Raw genomic sequence first — 18,172 nt, forward strand, 5'->3', positions numbered from 1 at the left:
GTCGCTTGGGTCGGGTGTAGCCTGAGAACCGGATGAGGCGGCGACCGTGAGGCCGAGCCGGGAGCGGGCGTCTTGCCGAGGCCCGGGCGGGCGGAGAGCAACGGCTACAGACGCCGCGGGGCCAGGTCGTTGAGGGTCGGCGGCGGCGGGGAGCGCAGGGCGCTCGGGCCGGGGGCCGCCGGCGCCATGGGCAACCGCGGGATGGAAGAGCTGATCCCGCTGGTCAACAAGCTGCAGGACGCCTTCAGCTCCATCGGCCAGAGCTGCCACCTGGACCTGCCGCAGATCGCTGTGGTGGGCGGCCAGAGCGCTGGCAAGAGCTCGGTGCTGGAGAACTTCGTGGGCCGGTAAGCGGGCGCGGCAGGGATCGCGGGCGGGCGGCGGCCTAGGGCGCGGAGGGCGGACCGGGAATGGCGCTCCCTGCGCCGCCGGCGTAACTGCGGCGCTTGCGTGCCGGCGGCGGGGAACCGGACGGGGTCGGGGAGGCGGGCCCTGTGGGACGCCCTGGGCAGAGGACTCCCTGCAGGGGCTCGGGAGCGGGCCTGGGCCCCAGGGGCGGCGTCATGGGCCGGGGGGCCGTAGGACCGGAGGTGTGCTGGAATCCTGCGGTCCATCTGGTCCCAGCTTTCGTGGGTGAACTCTGCCGGTCTGGTTGCCCGTGGGTTTGGGGTAGATCCCTCTTCTGCTCTTTCGGGCTGTTTATCAGAGGTGAAACCGGCCATCTAGATATCTACTGGGGCGACCCCTGCGGTCTGGCTGGCTTGTTCTTGTATCTGGAGCTGCCCCCGCCATCTGGTTGGCTGTCTCTCTGTCCTGGGCAAGCCTCCCTGCCACAACCATTTGGTTGTCCATCTGTCCAGTCCCACCTGGCAGCCCCCTGCTGTCTGGCTAGCTGTAAAGGGTGACCTCTGCTGTCTGGCCGCCCATCCGTGCCCCTCACAGACTTTAACACTGAGCAGTCCCTCTGTTGGGTGACACCAGCTGGCCTCCACTGTCTGACTGGCTAGCTGACTCCTAGGGGACCCTGTTTGATTCTCTCAGGCTGACTCTTAGAGCTTAGTCCCTGCCTAGAGCTGGTCCTCTCTTCCGTCATTCTTCTGTCTGTCTGGCCATCTCCTGTTCTGCGCATGACTACCCCTGAGTGTCTGGCCCAGCGCCTCTGGAAGTGGGTGGCAGGAGGGTAGAGGGGAGAATACAGCTGAAGGATGAGGTTTGAACCCTACTTCCCCTGTCAGCTAGAAGGAGGACCCTGGGGGTACCTTACTTCAGGATTCCTTTCAGGGTGCTAGAACACAGGGCCCGCCTCCCAGCTACAGCCTGCCAATTGGGGGCCCTCCTTTGGAGCCTGGGAAGGGGCTTCTCGCGTGACCAGGCCTCAGTGGCTAGCCCTGGGATGTAGCCTTCTCTGGACAGCCCTGAGAAGCCGCGGTGTGCCCATCTGTCCAGTGGGCAGACTCCACTCTCTGGGCTGTTTCCAGGATTCAGGAAGCAAATGAATGAGAACAGCCCGTGCAGCCACCTCTCCCTCCCACCAACCCCTCTTGCCTTTCTTGTCTCCCAGATGGGCGGCCACTTCTCCATTCCAGGAACTACTCATTTGTAGTGGTGTGGTTGCCAAATGATAACATCCTCCTCCTGTCATTATTGTCATTGTTATTGTTTTTTTTTTTTTTTTTTTTTTTTTGAGACGGAGTCTTGCTCTGTCTCCCAGGCTGGAGTGCAGTGGCCGGATCTCAGCTCACTGCAAGCTCCGCCTCCCGGGTTTACGCCATTCTCCTGCCTCAGCCTCCCGAGTAGCTGGGACTACAGGCGCCTGCCACCTCGCCCGGCTATTTTTTTGTATTTTTTAGTAGAGACGGGGTTTCACCGTGTTAGCTGGGATCGTCTCTCGATCTCCTGACCTCGTGATCCGCCCGTCTCGGCCTCCCAAAGTGCTGGGATTACAGGCTTGAGCCACCGCGCCCGGCCTGTTATTGTTTTTATCAGTGTCAAGGGATAATGTTTTTCTTGATTCAACATCTTGAATCCCAAGTAAGGAGTGGGGTGGAGGCTGTGTTATCATCCCCACGTTAGCTGAGCTGGGAGGCTTAGAAGGGACTGTGTTCACCCAAGGCCACCAGGCTGGCGTAAAGCCTTGTGTCTGCTATCCCAGAGCCTTGGGGCTTTCCTCCCAGCAGCACGAATTTCCTCCTTTGCTACCTTGTCTCTGGCTCATTGCCTTCTGTCTTACCACAGTGTTTGCAAAGCTCTGTCTCTTTCACATGCCTTGTGACCTTGCACAGGTTGTCTTGGCTTCTCTAAGTCTTGGTTGACACTCCTAAACAAGTTTTTTTTTTTTTTTTTTTTTTTTTTTTGAGACAGAGTCTCGCTCTGTCTCCCAGGCTGGAGTGCAGTGGCATGATCTCGGCTCACTGCAACCTCTGCCTCCCGGGTTCAGGCGATTCTCCTGCCTCAGCCTCCCGAGTAGCTGGGATTACAGGCGTCCACTACCATGCCCAACTAATTATTGTATTTTTAGTAGAGACGGGGTTTCACCATGTTGGCCAGGCTGGTCTCGAACTCCTTACCTCAAGTGATCCTCTCGCCTTGGCCTCCCAAAGTGCTGGGATTACAGGTGTGAGCCACCAGGTCGGGCCCCAGGAGTTCAAGACCAGCCTGGGTAACATGACAAGACACCATTCTACAAAAAATAAAACAAGTAGCCAGGTAGGGTAGTAGTCCCACACCTGTCGTCCAAGCAACTCACGAGGCTGGCCCTGGGAGGATTGCTTGAGCCCTGGATGTCCAGACTGCAGTGAGCTGTGATCGCACCATTACCCTCCATCCTGGGTGACAGAACCAGATCCTGTTTCAAAAAAAAGAAAAGAAAAGGAAGTGCTTACCTAATGCAGTGCCTGGCACATAGTAAGTCTACATGGATAGGGCTGTTGTTGTTTATCTGGCTGGTTCCTTTGCTGTCAGTGACAAAAGCTAACCAGAATGAAAGTGCTTTCATGTTACACACTTAAGCCTTATGAGGGCGGCATAAAAAAAGGCTTCTCTTTGGGTATGACGGGCTCAAACAAGGCTTACTTTTTTTTTTTTTTTTTTTTTGGTAAGAGATAGGGTCTCTCTTTGTCGCCGAGGTTGGAGTGGAGGGGTGCAGTCCTAGCTCACTGCAGCCTCGAACTCCTAGGCTCAAGCGATCCTCCCGCCTCTGCCTCTAAAAGCACTAGGGTTACAGGTGTGAGCCATTGCGCCGAGCCTGGATTTTCTAAGGATGTGGTCCGAGTGGGAACAGCCCAGTTGGTTCAGCCCTGTAGCTGGAGGTCCAGATCACTGGCTCTGAGGGCCAAGGCCTGCCTGCTGGGTCTTTTGTCTTACCTGCGTAGCTTTTGTTTTTAATAAGGTTTTCCAATGTTAGATTTCTAGTCAATATCTGGATTTCTTGTGGTGCTGAGACACTCAGATCTATAGAGTTTGGAGTTGTGGTGCACAAGCTGTGGGCCTAAGGCCTGGTTCCACCACGTTTGGCTGTGCGACTCGGCCACGTGGATTTGGTGTTCTGGGCCTCAGATTCCTTTTCCGTAAGCTGAGGGTGGTAACTGGTACCCTGGGGCCTGGATGGGTGATGCATGTCGAGTGCATGGGTCTTATAGGCATGGTTGCTGTTGTTGTAATCAGTATTACCTGGCCTTGCTGAGCCTTTGACCTTTGTGGCACTAATGACTTCGATTTCAGAAGCAGCAGTCACTGTCCCATAAGACTAAGAGTGGCCACTCCAGCTGCCACAGTCCCCACTACTCCCTAGCACTTACCCAGGCCTAGTTCGTATTTGCTTGGAGCCTCCTGACCCTAGAACCTTTGAGTTTGAGACCCCTGGCTTGTCTGCCCTGCACCAGCAGATAGAACTTTGACCCTAAGGAGAAAGGAGGGACCCTTGTCATTTAGCCTCAGGGGCTGGCCAGAGAGAAGGCCTCAGGCATTCCCCCACCCAAGCCTCCCGAGTAGCTGGGACTACAGTCACGAGCCACCACACCTGAGCCAGAGAAGGGCAGGAAGAGGCCGAGGCCTCCAGCTCCAATTGCATAGGATGGGCCTGGTCCTGTGAGGTTTACCTCTGCGAGCCTCAGTTTCCTCAGCTAGGAAATAGGGCTGCTGACAGATCTGATTGATCTGTTTCAACTCACAGGGCAGGTAAAGTCACCTGGTGCCAGTCATTGCATACCTGTGAAACCTTGGGCAGGGGACTCAGTCCCTCCACTTTATTTTTATTTTTTGAATTTTTTTTTTTTTTGAGACGGAGTCTCGCGCTGTCGCCCAGGCTGGAGTGCAGTGGCCGGATCTCAGCTCACTGCAAGCTCCGCCTCCCGGGTTTGCGCCATTCTCCTGCCTCAGCCTCCTGAGTAGCTGGGACTACAGGCACCCGCCACCTCGCCCGGCTAGTTTTTTGTATTTTTAGTAGAGACGGGGTTTCACTGTGTTAGCCAAGATGGTCTCGATCTCCTGACCTCATGATCCGCCCGTCTCGGCCTCCCAAAGTGCTGGGATTACAGGCTTGAGCCACCGCGCCCGGCCTGTTTTTATTTTTTGAGATAGGGTCTTACACCGTGGCCCAGGCTAGAGTGCAGTGGCACGATCTCTGCTCACTGCAGCCTTGACCTCCTGGGCTCAAGCGATTCTCCTACCTCCCAGCCTCCTAAGTAGCTAGGACTACAGGCATGTGCCACCAAGCTTGGCTAATTTTTCATTTTTTGGAGATACAGGGCCTTGCTGTGTTGCCCAGGCTGGTCTTGACCTCCTGGCGTCAAAATGAGCCTCCTGCATTAGTCTCCCAAGGTGCTGGCATTACAGGTGTGAGCCACTGCGCCCAGTCTCCCCTTTGTTAAAATACAAGTTATTATAGCGCTTCTTTCCCTTTCTTTCTTTTATTTATTTTTTTTTTGAGACAGAGTCTGGCTTTGTTGCCCAGGCTGGAGTGCAATGGTGCGATCTCAGCTCACTGCAGTCTCGCCTCCTGAGTTCAAGCGATTCTCCTGCCTCAGCCTCCTGAGTAGCTGGGACTACAGTCATGAGCCACCACATCTAGCTAATTTTTTTTAATTTTTTTTGAGATGGAGTTTCACTCTTGTTGCTCAGGCTGGAGTGCAATGGTGTGATCTTGGCTTACTGCAACCTCCCCTCCCAGTTTCAAGCCATTCTCCTGCCTCAGCCTCCTGAGTAGCTGGGATTACAGGCGTGAGCCACCACACCCGACTAATTTTGTATTTTTAGTACAGGTGGGGTTTTTCCATGTTGGTCAGGCTGGTCTCAAACTCCCGACCTCAGGTGATCTGCCTGCCTTGGTCTGCCAAAATGCTGGGATTATAGGCGTGAGCCACTGTGCCCTATTAATTTTTGTTTTTGTTTTGTTTTGTTTTCTTTTTGAGACTGAGTCTTGCTCTGTTGCCCAGGCTGGAGTGCAGTGGCGTGATCTCGGCTCACTGCAAGCTCCGCCTCCTGGGTTCGTGCCATTCTCCTGCCTCAGCCTCCCAAGTGTCTGGGACTACCTGCCACCACGCCCAGCTAATTTTTTGTATTTTTTGTAGAGACGGGGTTTCACCGTGTTAGCCAGGATGGTCTCGATCTCCTGACCTCGTGATCCGCCCGCCTCAGCCTCCCAAAGTGCTGGCATTACAGGCGTGAGCCACCGCGCCCAGCCAATTTTGTATTTTTTTTTTTTTTTTTTGAGACGGAGTCTCGCCGTGTCTCCCAGGCTGGAGTGCGGTGGCGTGATCTCGGCTCACTGCAAGCTCCGCCTCCCGGGTTCACGCCGTTCTCCCGCCTCAGCCTCCCAAGTAGCTGGGACTACAGGCGCCCGCCACCACGCCCGGCTAGTTTTTTGTATTTTTTAGTAGAGACGGGGTTTCACCATGTTAGCCAGGATAGTCTCGATCTCCTGACCTCGTGATCCACCCGCCTCGGCCTCCCAAAGTGCTGGGATTACAGGCTTGAGCCACCGCACCCGGCCAATTTTTGTATTTTTAATAGGAGTGAGGTTTCCCCATGTTGGCCAGGCTGGTCCGAAACTCCTGACCTCAAGTGATCTTCCTGCCTTGGCCTCCCAAAGTGTTGGGACTACAGGCGTTAAGCCACAGCGCCAAGCCCCCTCTTCTTTAAAATACGAATTATAATAGCACTTCTTTCCCTTTCTTGAATAGGGATTAAGTGAGACAGTTTGGAGTGCTTGGCATAGAAGAAAGAAGTGCTTACAACATTAGGTGTTGTTTCTTCATTGAAAAATGTTTCCTGAGCACTTTTGCTGTGTGCCTGGACATGGCCCTGAGCAAGTTACCAGAACTCCTGCCCTGGAGGAGCTGGCCTTTCAGCAGGAAGCAGATAAAGGAGAAACATGGGCTGCTCAGTGGCTGAGGCCCACAATCTCAGCTCTTTGGGATCCAGGCGGGAGGATCACTTGAGCCCAGTCGTTGGAGACCAGCCTGGGCGACATAGTAAGACCCCGTCTCTACAAAAATTAAAAAACATTAGCTGGGCATGGTGACACCTGTAGTCCCAGCTACTCAGGAGACTGAGGCCAGAGGATGGATTGAGCCTGGGATTTAGAGGCTGCAGTGAGCTCTGATCATGCTACTGTCTTCCAGCCTGGGCAAAAGAGCGAGACCTCGTCTCAAAAAAAAAAAAAAAAAATTGCTGGGTGCGGTGGCTCATGCCTGTAATCCCAGCACTTTGGGAGGCCGAGGCGGGCGGATCACAAGGTCAGAAGATCGAGACCATCGTGGCTAACATGGTGAAACCTTGTCTCTAGTAAAAATACAAAAAAACTAGCCGGGCAAGGTGGCGGGCGCCTGTAGTCCCAGCTACTCGGGAGGCTGAGGCAGGAGAATGGAGTGAACCTGGGAGGCGGAACTTGCAGTGAGCTGAGATCCGTCCACTGCACTCCAGCCTGGGTGACACAGCGAGACTCCCTCTCAAAAAAAAAAAAAAGGAGAAACATGGTTGAAGGTGATAAGTATGATGGAAAAAAGGATCAGGGAGCAGGATGAGGGAGAGATCACAGTTGGAGGGGGTACATTTTATTTTATTTTATTTTATTTTTTTATTATTTTTGAGACAGAGTCTCGCTCTGTCTCTCAGGCTGGAGTGCAGTGGTGCGATCTCGGCTCACTGCAAGCTCTGCCTTCCGGGTTCACGCCATTCTCCTGCCTCAGCCTCCTGAGTAGCTGGGACTACAGGCGCCCGCCACCATGCCCAGCTAATTTTTTTGTATTTTTAGTAGAGACGGGGTTTCACTGTGTTAGCCAGGATGGTCTCCATCTCCTGACCTCGTGATCCACCCGCCTCGGCCTCCCAAAGTGTTGGGATACAGGTGTGAGCCACCGTGCCCTGCTGAAAAAATATTTTTGTAATTAGCAGGGTGTGGTGGCTCACGCCTGTGGTGCCAGCTACTCAGGAGACTCAGGTGAGAGGATCACTTGAGCCCCGGAGTTGGAGGCTGCAGTGAGCCATGATTATGCCACTGTACTCCAGTCTGGGGGACAGAGCAAGAGAAAAGAAACCTACAACTGTCATCAGAGTCCTGATCCCAGATAAAAGGAGACAAGAGCCAACCCGCGAGATCACAAATGCTGCCTGTTTCACAACGATTTGCTGTGTGATTCTCAGTCCACTCCCAGGAGGCAGAGACCACCATGTTCCCATTTTCCACATGAGGAAACTGAGGCCCAGAGAAGTGAGGTCACTCTTTTAGTGTGTGGCAGCACCAAGCCTTGCATATTCCCAAAGATGCCTCTGGACTGTACCAATTCCAGCAGGCCCAGCACTGCAGACCCCCCTGCCCGAGCCTTGCATGGTCCTTTTTTCTTTTCTGGGACAGAGTCTCACTCTGTCCCCCAGGCTGGAGTACAATGGCGTGATCTCCGCTTACTGCAAACTCCGCCTCCTGGGTTCAAGTGATTCTCCTGCCTCAGCCTCCCAGGTAGCTGGGACTAAAGGCATGCGCCACCACACCCGGCTAATTTTTGTATTTTTAGTAGAGATAGGGATTCACTATGTTGGCCATGCTGGTCTCTAACTCCCAGCCTTGTGGTCTGCCTGCCTCAGCCTCCCAAAATGCTGGGATTACAGGTGTGAGCCACCGCGCCCGGCCATGTCTGGCCTTTTCAAGAAGCAATTTGTCTTTATCCAAAAGGAAAGTCACTGGAAACAGAAGACGTCATTTCCAGGTGACTCTAAACTAATAAGATCCGTTAAAGCGATAAATCAGCCCAAGGAGCACATCACGTGCCCCTCCATCTGTCAGGGACAGGAGCCAACGGGCATCCGATGTGCACGGGTGCGGCACCCACTGAGGCACAGGCAGTGTCCCCGCTGCTCGTCCACTTCTCCCTGGAGGGACACATCACCAAAGGCCAAATAAAAACGCAGCTGGAAATGCTAGTATCCCCAGCATAGCTGCTTCTTATTAAAAGAAAAATGGCACGGGGTGCCTACATGCCTTTGGAGTCTGCTCACTGAGAAAATTGAGTTAAAGCTGGAAATCCAAGGAGAGAGCCCTCAGCTTGACCAGGTCCAGAGGGACAGTAGCAGCGCCACTAGCTTTCCTTCCCTCTGCTCAGACGGCCTCCCTTGCCCCCAGTGTTCCTAGAGTCCTGGTTCCACCCTAATACCTCCCAGATCTGATCTCCCTCCACTGGCTGCTAAACTGGCCTCCGGGCATCCTCCCACATCAGGACCTTTGCACTGGATTCTCTTCCCCAGTCTCCAGAGGTTGCTTCGTTGCCTCCTTCAAGGCTCTGCTCAAATGTCACCAATTTCCCTATTTAAAATGTACCCCCTCTGATCAGGCGTGGTGGCTCACGCCTGTAATCCCAGCACTTTGGGAGGCCGAGGCGGGCAGATCACGAAGTCAGAAGATCGAGACCATCCTGGCCAACATGGTGGAACCCTGTCACTACTAAAACTCCAAAAATTAGCAGAGCGTGGTGGCGCTCACCTGTAGTCCCAGCTGCTCGGGAGGCTGAGGCAGGAGAATCGTTTGAACCCAGGAGGCGGAGGTTGCAGCGAGCCGAAATCGCGCCACTGCACTCCAGCTTGGAGATAGAGTGAGACTCTGTCTCAAAAAAAAAAAAAGAAAAAATTTTTTTTTGTTTTTGTTTTGCAGAGACAGGGTCTTAATTTGTTGCTCAATCTGGTGTCAAACTACTGGGCCCAAGCAATCCTCCTGCCTTGTCCTCCCAAAGTGGTGGGATTACAGGTGTGAGCCACCGAACCTGGCCTTAGTTTCTTTTTCCTTAAAGAGAAGGAACTCATCATTACTCTGTTGATATAAATGGAGCACTTATCAGTGCAGGCAGTGTTCTAGCTCTGGGGATAGAGCCAGGACCGGGACACGCAGGCACGCCCTGTTCCCCAGATCCTGAAATATCGACCAGAGGTTGTTCCTGGTTCCTTTCTAAGTGGGAATCATGGCTGCAAACAAATAATTGGCTGTGAGAGTTATGTACACCCATTTTGTGTATGGTGGTGAGAAATTGGGAGAAAAAATGCCCAGCATCGGATGACTTGAGGTCAGGAGTCCGAGACCAGTCTGGCCAACATGGTGAAACCTCATCTCTACTAAGAATACAAAAATTAGGCCGGGCGCGGTGGCTCAAGCCTGTAATCCCAGCACTTTGGGAGGCCGAGGCGGGCGGATCACAAGCTCAGGAGATCGAGACCACAGTGAAACCCCGTCTCTACTAAAAATACAAAAAATTAGCTGGGCGCGGTGGCGGGTGCCTGTAGTCCTAGCTACTCAGGAGGCTGAGGCAGGAGAATGGCGTGAACCCAGGAGGCAGAGCTTGCAGTGAGCCGAGATCGCGCCACTGCACTCCAGCCTGGGCAACAGAGCGAGACTCTGTCTCAAAAAAAAAAAAAAAAAAAAAAAAAAAAAAGAATACAAAAATTAGCTGGGCGTGGTGGCAGGCACCTGTAATCCCAGCTATTCGGGAGGCTGAGGCAGGAGAATTGCTTGAACATGGGGGATGGAGGTTGCGGTGAGCCAATCTTGCGCTGCTGCACTCCAGCCTAGACAACAGAGCGAGACTGTCTCAAAAAAAAAAAAAAAAAAAAAAAGCCCAATGATAGAGGATTTGGCCAGATAAGCTTGTCCAGACAACCGACTATCAACTCGCTACTCAGAGGGATCTAGAAGAATCTTTAGTGACCCAGAAAGCTGCACAAGACCTGTTAGGTACCAGATGAAATGGGCTGTGGGATCCTGTCTTGTTTAAAACAATTGTTTGTATTTGCTCAGTGAAAAGACCGGAAAGACATACTCTGCCCTAACCCCACATGTGAATTGTCTCCCCATGTGATTCTTGGTCTGTTTTTGCTGGTTTGGGGATTAGGTTTTTAATCAGGAAGACAGATTTCTCCAAAGGTTTGCTCTAGGCTGTCCAAGTGCTTTCTCAGAGCTACTTATTGAGGGATAACGGCCCTTGATAGGTTCATAACATTGAAATCCCCTGGTAATAACGTGGATTGTTTCTGGTTGTGGACGGAAGATGGCCTTGGGGACAGTTCTAGATTTAGAGAGGAGGTTTTCTTTTCTTTTTTTTTTCCCCTTTCTCTTTTCTTTTCTTTTCAAGACGGGGTCTCACTCTGTTGCCCAGGCTGAAATACAGTGGCTTGATCATAGCTCACAGCAACCTCAAATTCCTGGGCTCAAGTGATCTTCCCACTTCAACCTCCCAAGTAGCTGGGACCACAGGTGTGCGCCACTGCCCCCAGCTAATTTTAATAAATTTTTTGTAGAGGTGGGGTCTCGTTATTTTTTGCCCAGGCTAGTCTCAAACCCCTGGGCTCAAGTGATTCTCTTGCCTCAGCTTCCCAAAGTGCTGGGATTACAGGCATGAGCCATGGCACCCGGCCTAGATTAGATTTAGAGTATTCAGAGTTGGCTTAGGGGGTAGAGGCTGGCCTTTGAATGGAACCCTGTCTCGCTCTCGCTCTCTCTCAGCATTTGTATTTGGCTCAGAGCCACATCTGGCAAACTTCTGCCCGATTTGAATGAAAATGCTGAAATTATAGGCTCCTCGACTGCTGAAAAAAAGTGAGAACATCATGTAAACCGTAATTTACTGGGGTTGCCAACTACATGCTGTAATTAAGCCCTTATTGTGTTAAAGCTTTGGAAAAATCCAAGCCAATAATGAGATATTTATAGGGCATTAGCTGCAATCTGAATAAAGGGAAAATGTGGTCCTGCGTCTGAAGCAGGACTGCAAAGAGAGGAAAGACGCCTGTTTCCGGGTGCATTTTGGATTTCTGTGAATGTTGGTAACTAGGTCCCTGCTGGGCGGTGGGAAATTTTCCCCTGTGGCGTCACCCGTAGCTTGAACCAGGAGCTGGATGACTGTTTCAGTTTCATCTGCTGCTGGACATTTAAGAGCCAATGTTTATGGAGAATCACCATGTGCTACATGTGCAAAATCTGACCAGTGTCCTCTCTGCCCAGGGGTGGCAGCTGCTGCTCTTAGCATCCCTGCTTTATAGGTAGAGAAACTGAGGCCAGAGAGGGAGACTGGCCTGAAGTCACACAGTGGGGAGGACACAGGAGCTGGAAATTGAACTGGATGTGGGTCCTCTAGAGCCAAACATCTGGGGGCCTCAGGGGTGGGAAGGTGTGGGCCTGGCTCTTGAGAGCAGGGCTATGGTGAACACCATGGCATTTGTATCTGAGGGCTGGGCCGAGATTACAGAGGGAGCGAGCAACTTGTGGCTTTGGGGATGCATCGAGGTTGTTGGTTGTGTGTCCAACCGGCGTGTTGTAAGTAGCAACCACTCTACACCAGTTGATGGGGAACCAACAGGGACTGGTACGGACAGGACAGGTGAACAGTTAAATGAGCAAGAACATTCTGGGGCAGGTGCAGGGGCTCACGCCTGTAATTCCAGCACTTTGGGAGGCCAAGGCAGGCAGATCACTTGAAGCCAGGAGTCTGAGACCAGCCTGACCAGCATGGCGAAACCCCATCTCTACCAAAATACAAAAATTAGCTGAGCAGGGTGGTACGTGTCTCTTGTCCCAGCTACTTAGCAGGCTGAGGTGGGAGGATCTCCTGAGCTCAGGAATTCACGGTTACATTGAGCTGATTGCATCACTGCGCTCCAGCCTGGGTAACAGCAAGACCTGGTGACAAAAAAAAAAAAAAAAAAAAAAAAAAAGGCTGTACATGGTGGCTCACACCTGTAATCCCAACACTTTGGGAGGCTGAGGTGGGAGTTTGAGACCAGCCTGGCCAACATGATGAAACCCTGTCTCTACTAAAAATACAAAAAATTAGCCGAGCGTGGTGGCGGGCGCCTGTAATGCCAGCTACTCAGGAGGCTGAGGTAGGAGAATCTCTTGAACCCGGGAGGCAGAGGTTGCAGTGAGCCGAGATCACGCCACTGCCCTCCAGCCTGGGCAACAAGAGCGAAGCTCCATCTCAAAAAAAACACAAACAAAAATATTCTGAAGCGTGAGAAGCGGTTTGTCCCGTACTGCATTGGGTGGGGGAATGACTAGGGGGCTGCTTCACGTGGAGCTTGTTGGGATGGGTGTCCTGCAGTGGAATAGCCCCGCCAGGACTTGGGGGAACAGCATCGAAAGCCAGGGAAACAGCAGGTGCAGAGGCCCGACCAGCTGAGTGCCCACTGCAGACTGCAAAGGACCAGTAGGCACATGAGAGTTTGGACGCTGCCCGTGGAATGCCGACTTTTCTAAATTTGAATTACACAAGTAGAGCGTGGAGACAGTGTTCTTGGGAAAAGGGAAACCATTACAGGTGAGGAAGAGCACACTGCCCAGCCCATCCCTTCCTCCAGCTCCGCCTGGGAGCACCATGGTCACTTCAGGGTATATCTAGCCAGACCCCTCTGGTGCTTCTGTACTTAGGTACATGCTGGTACCTATAGAGAATACGTGGCACTATTATGGGTGGTGCTTTTTTTTTTTTTTTGAAACAGGTCTTACTCTGTCACCCAGGCTGGAGTGCAATGGCACAGTCATAGCTCACTGCCTCAACATCCTGGGTTCAAGCCATCCTCCTGCCTCAGGCTCCTGAGTACCTGGGACAACAACCACATGCCACCATGCCCAACTAATGTTTATAATATTTTGTACAGATGGGGTTTCTTTATGTTGCCAAGGCTGGTCTCAAACTCCTGGGCTCATGCGATCCTTTCACGTTGGCCCCCCAAAGTGCTGGGATTGCAGACATGAACCACTTCACCCAGCCATGTGCATATATTTGTTGAATGAAAGTAGCTAAAGACCGGAAGTGGTGACTCACGCCTGTAATCCCAGCACTATGGGAGGCTGAGGCAACATGGCTTGAGCTCAGGAGTTTGAACCAGCCTGGGCAACATGATGAGACCTCGTCTCTACCAAAAATACAAAAATTAGCGGGCATGGTGATATATGCCTGTACTCCCAGCTGCTCGGAAGGCCGAGGTGCGAGGATCCCTTGAGCTGGGGTAGCGGTGGAAGTTGCAATGAGCCCAGATTGCGCCATTGTACTCCAGCGTGGGTGACAGAGCAAGACCCTGTCTGAAAAAAATATATATATAGCTAAAAACCAGAATTGAGTGAATTTCAGTGCACAGTCACGGAGGGGGCTAGGCAGAGGACAGCCCTGGGTCTTGGTTTTGGAGACTCACAGCCTGCCTGGGGATGCCGGGACCCTGAAGCAAGGACATCTTCCTTTGGAGGAGGGTGGCAAGTGGAGATTTGCTCTGTCTTTACAAAGAGTAATAACAGTAATAGGCTGAGACCCTGAGGCTGGGCAGCGTGGGTGTCTCTCTGGGTTGGCTTTGAGGGCTCTAAGGTGGGGCCGACAGCGTCCCTTCCAGGGTGTAAGGCCCTGTGTGGCAACCCGCAGGGTGCCCCCTCTGACTTTTGCTTCCTGCCTGGCTGCTCAGTGGCCCTGGTAGGGGCAAGCACCACTGCTCTTTCTGTTACAAGAGACCTCCTTTGGATAAATCTGAACCCACTCCCATTGCAGACATATGGGGCGGTACACAAGAGGCCAGCAGCGCTGTCCCAGGCCCTGGTGACACCTCCACGCCCAGACGAAGGAGGAGCAAGCTACTTGGAGCCTGCCCTGTGACACACTTTCGCAGTGATGAGAGCCTTTTAGGGCTGCGATCCTGGCGGGCCAGTCAAGCGGGCAGGAGCAGCCCCAGCCAGGGTGACCCCGCCTGCCGGGTGATACGCCCTGGCACAACCAGGCCAGCCCTGGGGGAAGCCCCCAGGGCGGATCAGGGAGGGACACAGCTGTCCTGGCCATGAGACCTCTGTCTTTTGTATGGATACACAGGGTCCTTCTAGAGGGTCGCAGCCTCCACCCCCAGGAGGCCTCCCAGCTGGCTGCGCAGCCAGGATCCTGCAGCCACCAGGATACTGCCTTTCCAGGTTCTTTTCTTTTTTTCTTTTTTTTCTTTTTTTTGAGACAGAGTCTTGCCGTGTTGCCCAGGCTGGAGTACAATGGTGTGATCTCAGCTCACTGCAACCTCCACCTCCCGGGTTCAAGCGATTCTTCTGCCTCAGCCTCCTGAGTAGCTGGGATTACAGGTGTGCATCACCATGCCTGGCTAATTTTTTGTATTTTTAGTAGAGATGGGGTTTCACCATCTTGGCCAGGCTGGTCTCGAACTCCTGGCCTCAGGTGATCCACCTGCCTTGGCCTCCCAAAGTGCTGGGATTACAGGCGTGAGCCACCGTGCCTGGCCCCCAGCTTGTTCTTTTCTACATCAACATCAGGGGACAGTGACTGAGAGAGGCCACAAGCCACTGGCTCAGCTTGAGGAAGACTTCCTGTGGTTTGGGTTGATGTATCTCTCTGTCTTGCAACACTGAGTTCCCCGTCGTCTGGGCGGAAGCCAGTCAGACGGAAGCCCAGCGTCTGCAGTGCCTGCCCTGGTGGCCTGACACAGAGTGCTGGGAAGCTCAGGGCAGGCTGCTTTCTGAGGTGGGAAGGCCCCACCTGGAATGTGTTCCTAGCACTGGGTGAAAATTGATGCATAGCCTTGATTTTTTTTTTTTTTTTTTTGAGACAGAGTTTCACTCTTGTTGCCCAGGCTGGAGTGCAATGGTGCAATCTCGGCTCACTGCAACCTCCGTCTCCTGGGTTCAAGCGATTCTCCTGCCTCAACCTCCCGAGTAGCTAGGATTATAGGTGCGCACCACCACGCCTGGCTAATTTTTTGTATTTTTAGTAGAGACGGATTTTCACCATAGCCAGGCTGGTCTTGAACTCCTGACTTCAGGTGATCCACCCGCCTCGGCCTCCCAGAGTGCTGGGATTACAGGCATGAGCCACCACACCCGGCCTGCACCAGCTTGATTTTTAAAGTCTTTTCTGTTAAAGGAGTTATTCAACTGTTTACTCGTTGTAAAAAAAAAAAACACACACAAAAAAAACAAAACAGTTCACCCTGTCTGGAATTGCACAGAGTAAGGCTGTCCTTTGCAGGGGAACAACCTCTAGCAGTGTGTGGCTCTTGCCAGATTTTTTTTTTTTTTTAATATTTCTAGGTGTGACTACCCCCTACTCATCCAACCAGTGAGCCTGTAAGTCTAGCAACAAACACTCCCGCTCCACAGTCCAAAGTCTCAACAGAATGTGACAGTCTTGCACCAAGTCCCTGCTATATTTAGTGCCTCCAAGGGTGTTTGGCTTTTGTTTTCTCTTTTTTTTTTTTTTTGAGACCAAGTCTTGCTCTTGTCCTCCAAGCTGGAGTGCAATGGCGCGATCTCGGCTCACTGCAACCTCGCCTCCTGGGTTCAAGCGATTCTCCTGCCTCAGCCTCCCGAGTAGCTGGGATTACAGGCATCTACACCATGCCTGGCTAATTTTTTTTATTTTTAGTAGAGATGGGGTTTCACCATGTTGGCCAGGCTAGTCTTGAACTCCTGACCTTGAGTGATTCGCCTGCCTTGGCCTCCCCAAGTGCTGGGATTACAGGCGTGAGCCACCACGCCTGGGCTGTTTTGTTTTTAATACACTTTTTATTTTGGAATAATTTTTTTTTTTGGAAACGGGGTCCCACTTTTTCACCCAGGTTGGAGTGCAGTGGCGTGATGTCGGCTCACTGCAACCTCCCCATCCCAGGCTCAAACGATCCTCCTGCCACAGCCTCCCAAGTAGCTGGGACCACAGGTGTGCACCACAATGGCCGGCTAATTTTTTGTATTTTCGGTAGAGACAGGGTTTCGCCATGTTGCCCAGTTGGTCTTGAACTCCTGAGCTCAGGTAATCTGCCTGCCTCAGCCTCTCAACGTGTTGGGATTGTAAGCACGAGCCACAACGCCCTGCCTAGAAATAATTTTAGATTTAGAGAAGATAAATAAGTTTCAAATTTACAGAAAGTACAAAGATAATACAGAGAGCTCCTGTACATCCTTCATCAGTGTCGTCTAATTTTACATTTCTTACAACCAAGAAATTTTTTTTTTTTTTTTTTTTTTTTTTTTGAGACGGAGTCTCGCTCTGTCGCCCAGCCCAGGCTGGAGTGCAGTGGCGCGATCTCGGCTCACTGCAAGCTCTGCCTCCCGGGTTCACGCCATTCTCCTGCCTCAGCCTCCCGAGTAGCTGGGACTACAGGCGCCCACAACCGCGCCCGGCTAATTTTTTGTATTTTTAGTAGAGACGGGGTTTCACTGTGGTCTCGATCTCCTGACCTTGTGATCCACCCGCCTCGGCCTCCCAAAGTGCTGGGATTACAGGCGTGAGCCACCGCGCCCGGCCAACAACCAAGAAATTAACCTAGCTACTCAGGAGGCTGAGGCGGGGGGATTGCTTGAGTCCAGGAGTTAAAGCTCAGCCTGGGGAACCTAACCTCTTCTCTAAAAATAAATGAATGAAGCCGGACATGGTGGCTCATGCGTGTAATCCCAGCACTCTGGGAGGCCGAGGCAGGTGGATCACCTGAGGTCAGGAGTTCAAGACCAGCCTGGCCAACATAGCAAAATCCCATCTCTACTAAAAATACAAAAAATTAGCCAGGTGTGGTGGCATGTGCCTGTAGTCCCAGCTATTTGGGAGGCTGAGGCAGGAGAATCGCTTAAACCCGGGAGGTGGAGGCTGCAGTGAGCTGAGATCATGCCACTCTACTTCAGCCTGGACAACAAAACAGGACTCCATCTTAAAAAAAAAAAAAAAAAGGCCAGGCGCGGTGGCTCAAGCCTGTAATCCCAGCACTTTGGGAGGCCGAGGAGGGCGGATCACAAGGTCAGGAGACCGAGACCACAGTGAAACCCCGTCTCTACTAAAAATACAAAAAATTAGCCGGGCGCGGTGGCGGGCGCCTGTAGTCCTAGCTACTCAGGAGGCTGAGGCAGGAGAATGGCGTGAACCCAGGAGGCGGAGCTTGCAGTGAGCCTCTGCAGTGAGATCGCGCCACTGCACTCCAGCCTGGGCAACAGCGTGAGACTCCGTCTCAAAAAAAAAAAAATGAACGAATGAAATTAACCTTGGTATACTACTATTAAGTGAGGCCTGGCCAGTTGTGGTGGCTCATGCCTGTAATCCCAGCACTTTGGGAGGCCAAGGTAGGCAGATGACTTGAGGCCAGGAGTTTGAGACCAGCCTAGCCAACATATCAAAACCCGATATCTACAAAAAATTGTCTGAGTGTGGTCGTATACACCTGTAGTCCCAGTCACTCGGGAGGCTGAGGTAGGAGAATTGCTTGAATCTGAGAGGCCAAGGTTGCAGTGAGCCGAGATCAAGCCCCTGCACTCCAGCCTGGGTGACAAAGTGGGACTCTGTCTCAAAAAAAGAAAAAAAGGAAAGCGAGGCCAGGTACAGTGGCTCACACCTGTAATCCCAGCACTTTGGGAGGCTGGATTGCTTGAGCCCAGGAGTTTTAGACCAGCCTGGGCAATATGGTGAGACTTCATGTGTCAAAAAAAAAAAAAAAAATTTGCTTGGCCTAGTGGTGCTCGCCTGGAGTCCCAGCTTCTCTGGAGGCTGAGGCAGAAGGATCACTTGAGCCCTGGAGGTCGAGGCTGCAGTGAGTGATGGCTGTGCCATTGCACACCAGCCCGGGCAACAGAGCCAGACCCTGTCTCAAAAAACAAACAAACCAAAACAAAACAAAAAACCCAAAGCCAGAATATATAGATTTCTTCAATTTTTCTCATATGAGACTAATTTTTTTAAAAAAT

At 52.2% G+C, this 18,172-nt stretch overlaps 1 protein-coding gene across 11 annotated transcripts in view; it reads left to right on the top strand.

Annotated features, from left to right (window-relative positions):
- Window positions 1–10: 10 nt before the first annotated feature.
- LOC105474181 (dynamin 2) overlaps window positions 11–18,172 on the top strand; it is a 108,873-nt gene continuing 90,711 nt past the window's right edge. For 5 of the 11 annotated variants that reach the window (XM_011728697.2, XM_011729153.2, XM_011728761.2 and 2 more), the window contains exon 1: window positions 12–347. In XM_011728697.2, coding sequence (XP_011726999.1) covers window positions 187–347 — 161 coding nt within the window. In that variant the 5' untranslated portion in view covers window positions 12–186. Of the gene's footprint in view, window positions 348–18,172 lie in introns of all 11 variants that reach the window. The other 6 variants (XM_011729005.2, XM_011729320.2, XM_011729076.2 and 3 more) reach the window with 2 other exon arrangements.

This window comes from Macaca nemestrina, chromosome 20 (genome assembly GCF_043159975.1).
Source record: "Macaca nemestrina isolate mMacNem1 chromosome 20, mMacNem.hap1, whole genome shotgun sequence".
In the NCBI taxonomy this organism is placed as follows: domain Eukaryota; kingdom Metazoa; phylum Chordata; class Mammalia; order Primates; family Cercopithecidae; genus Macaca; species Macaca nemestrina.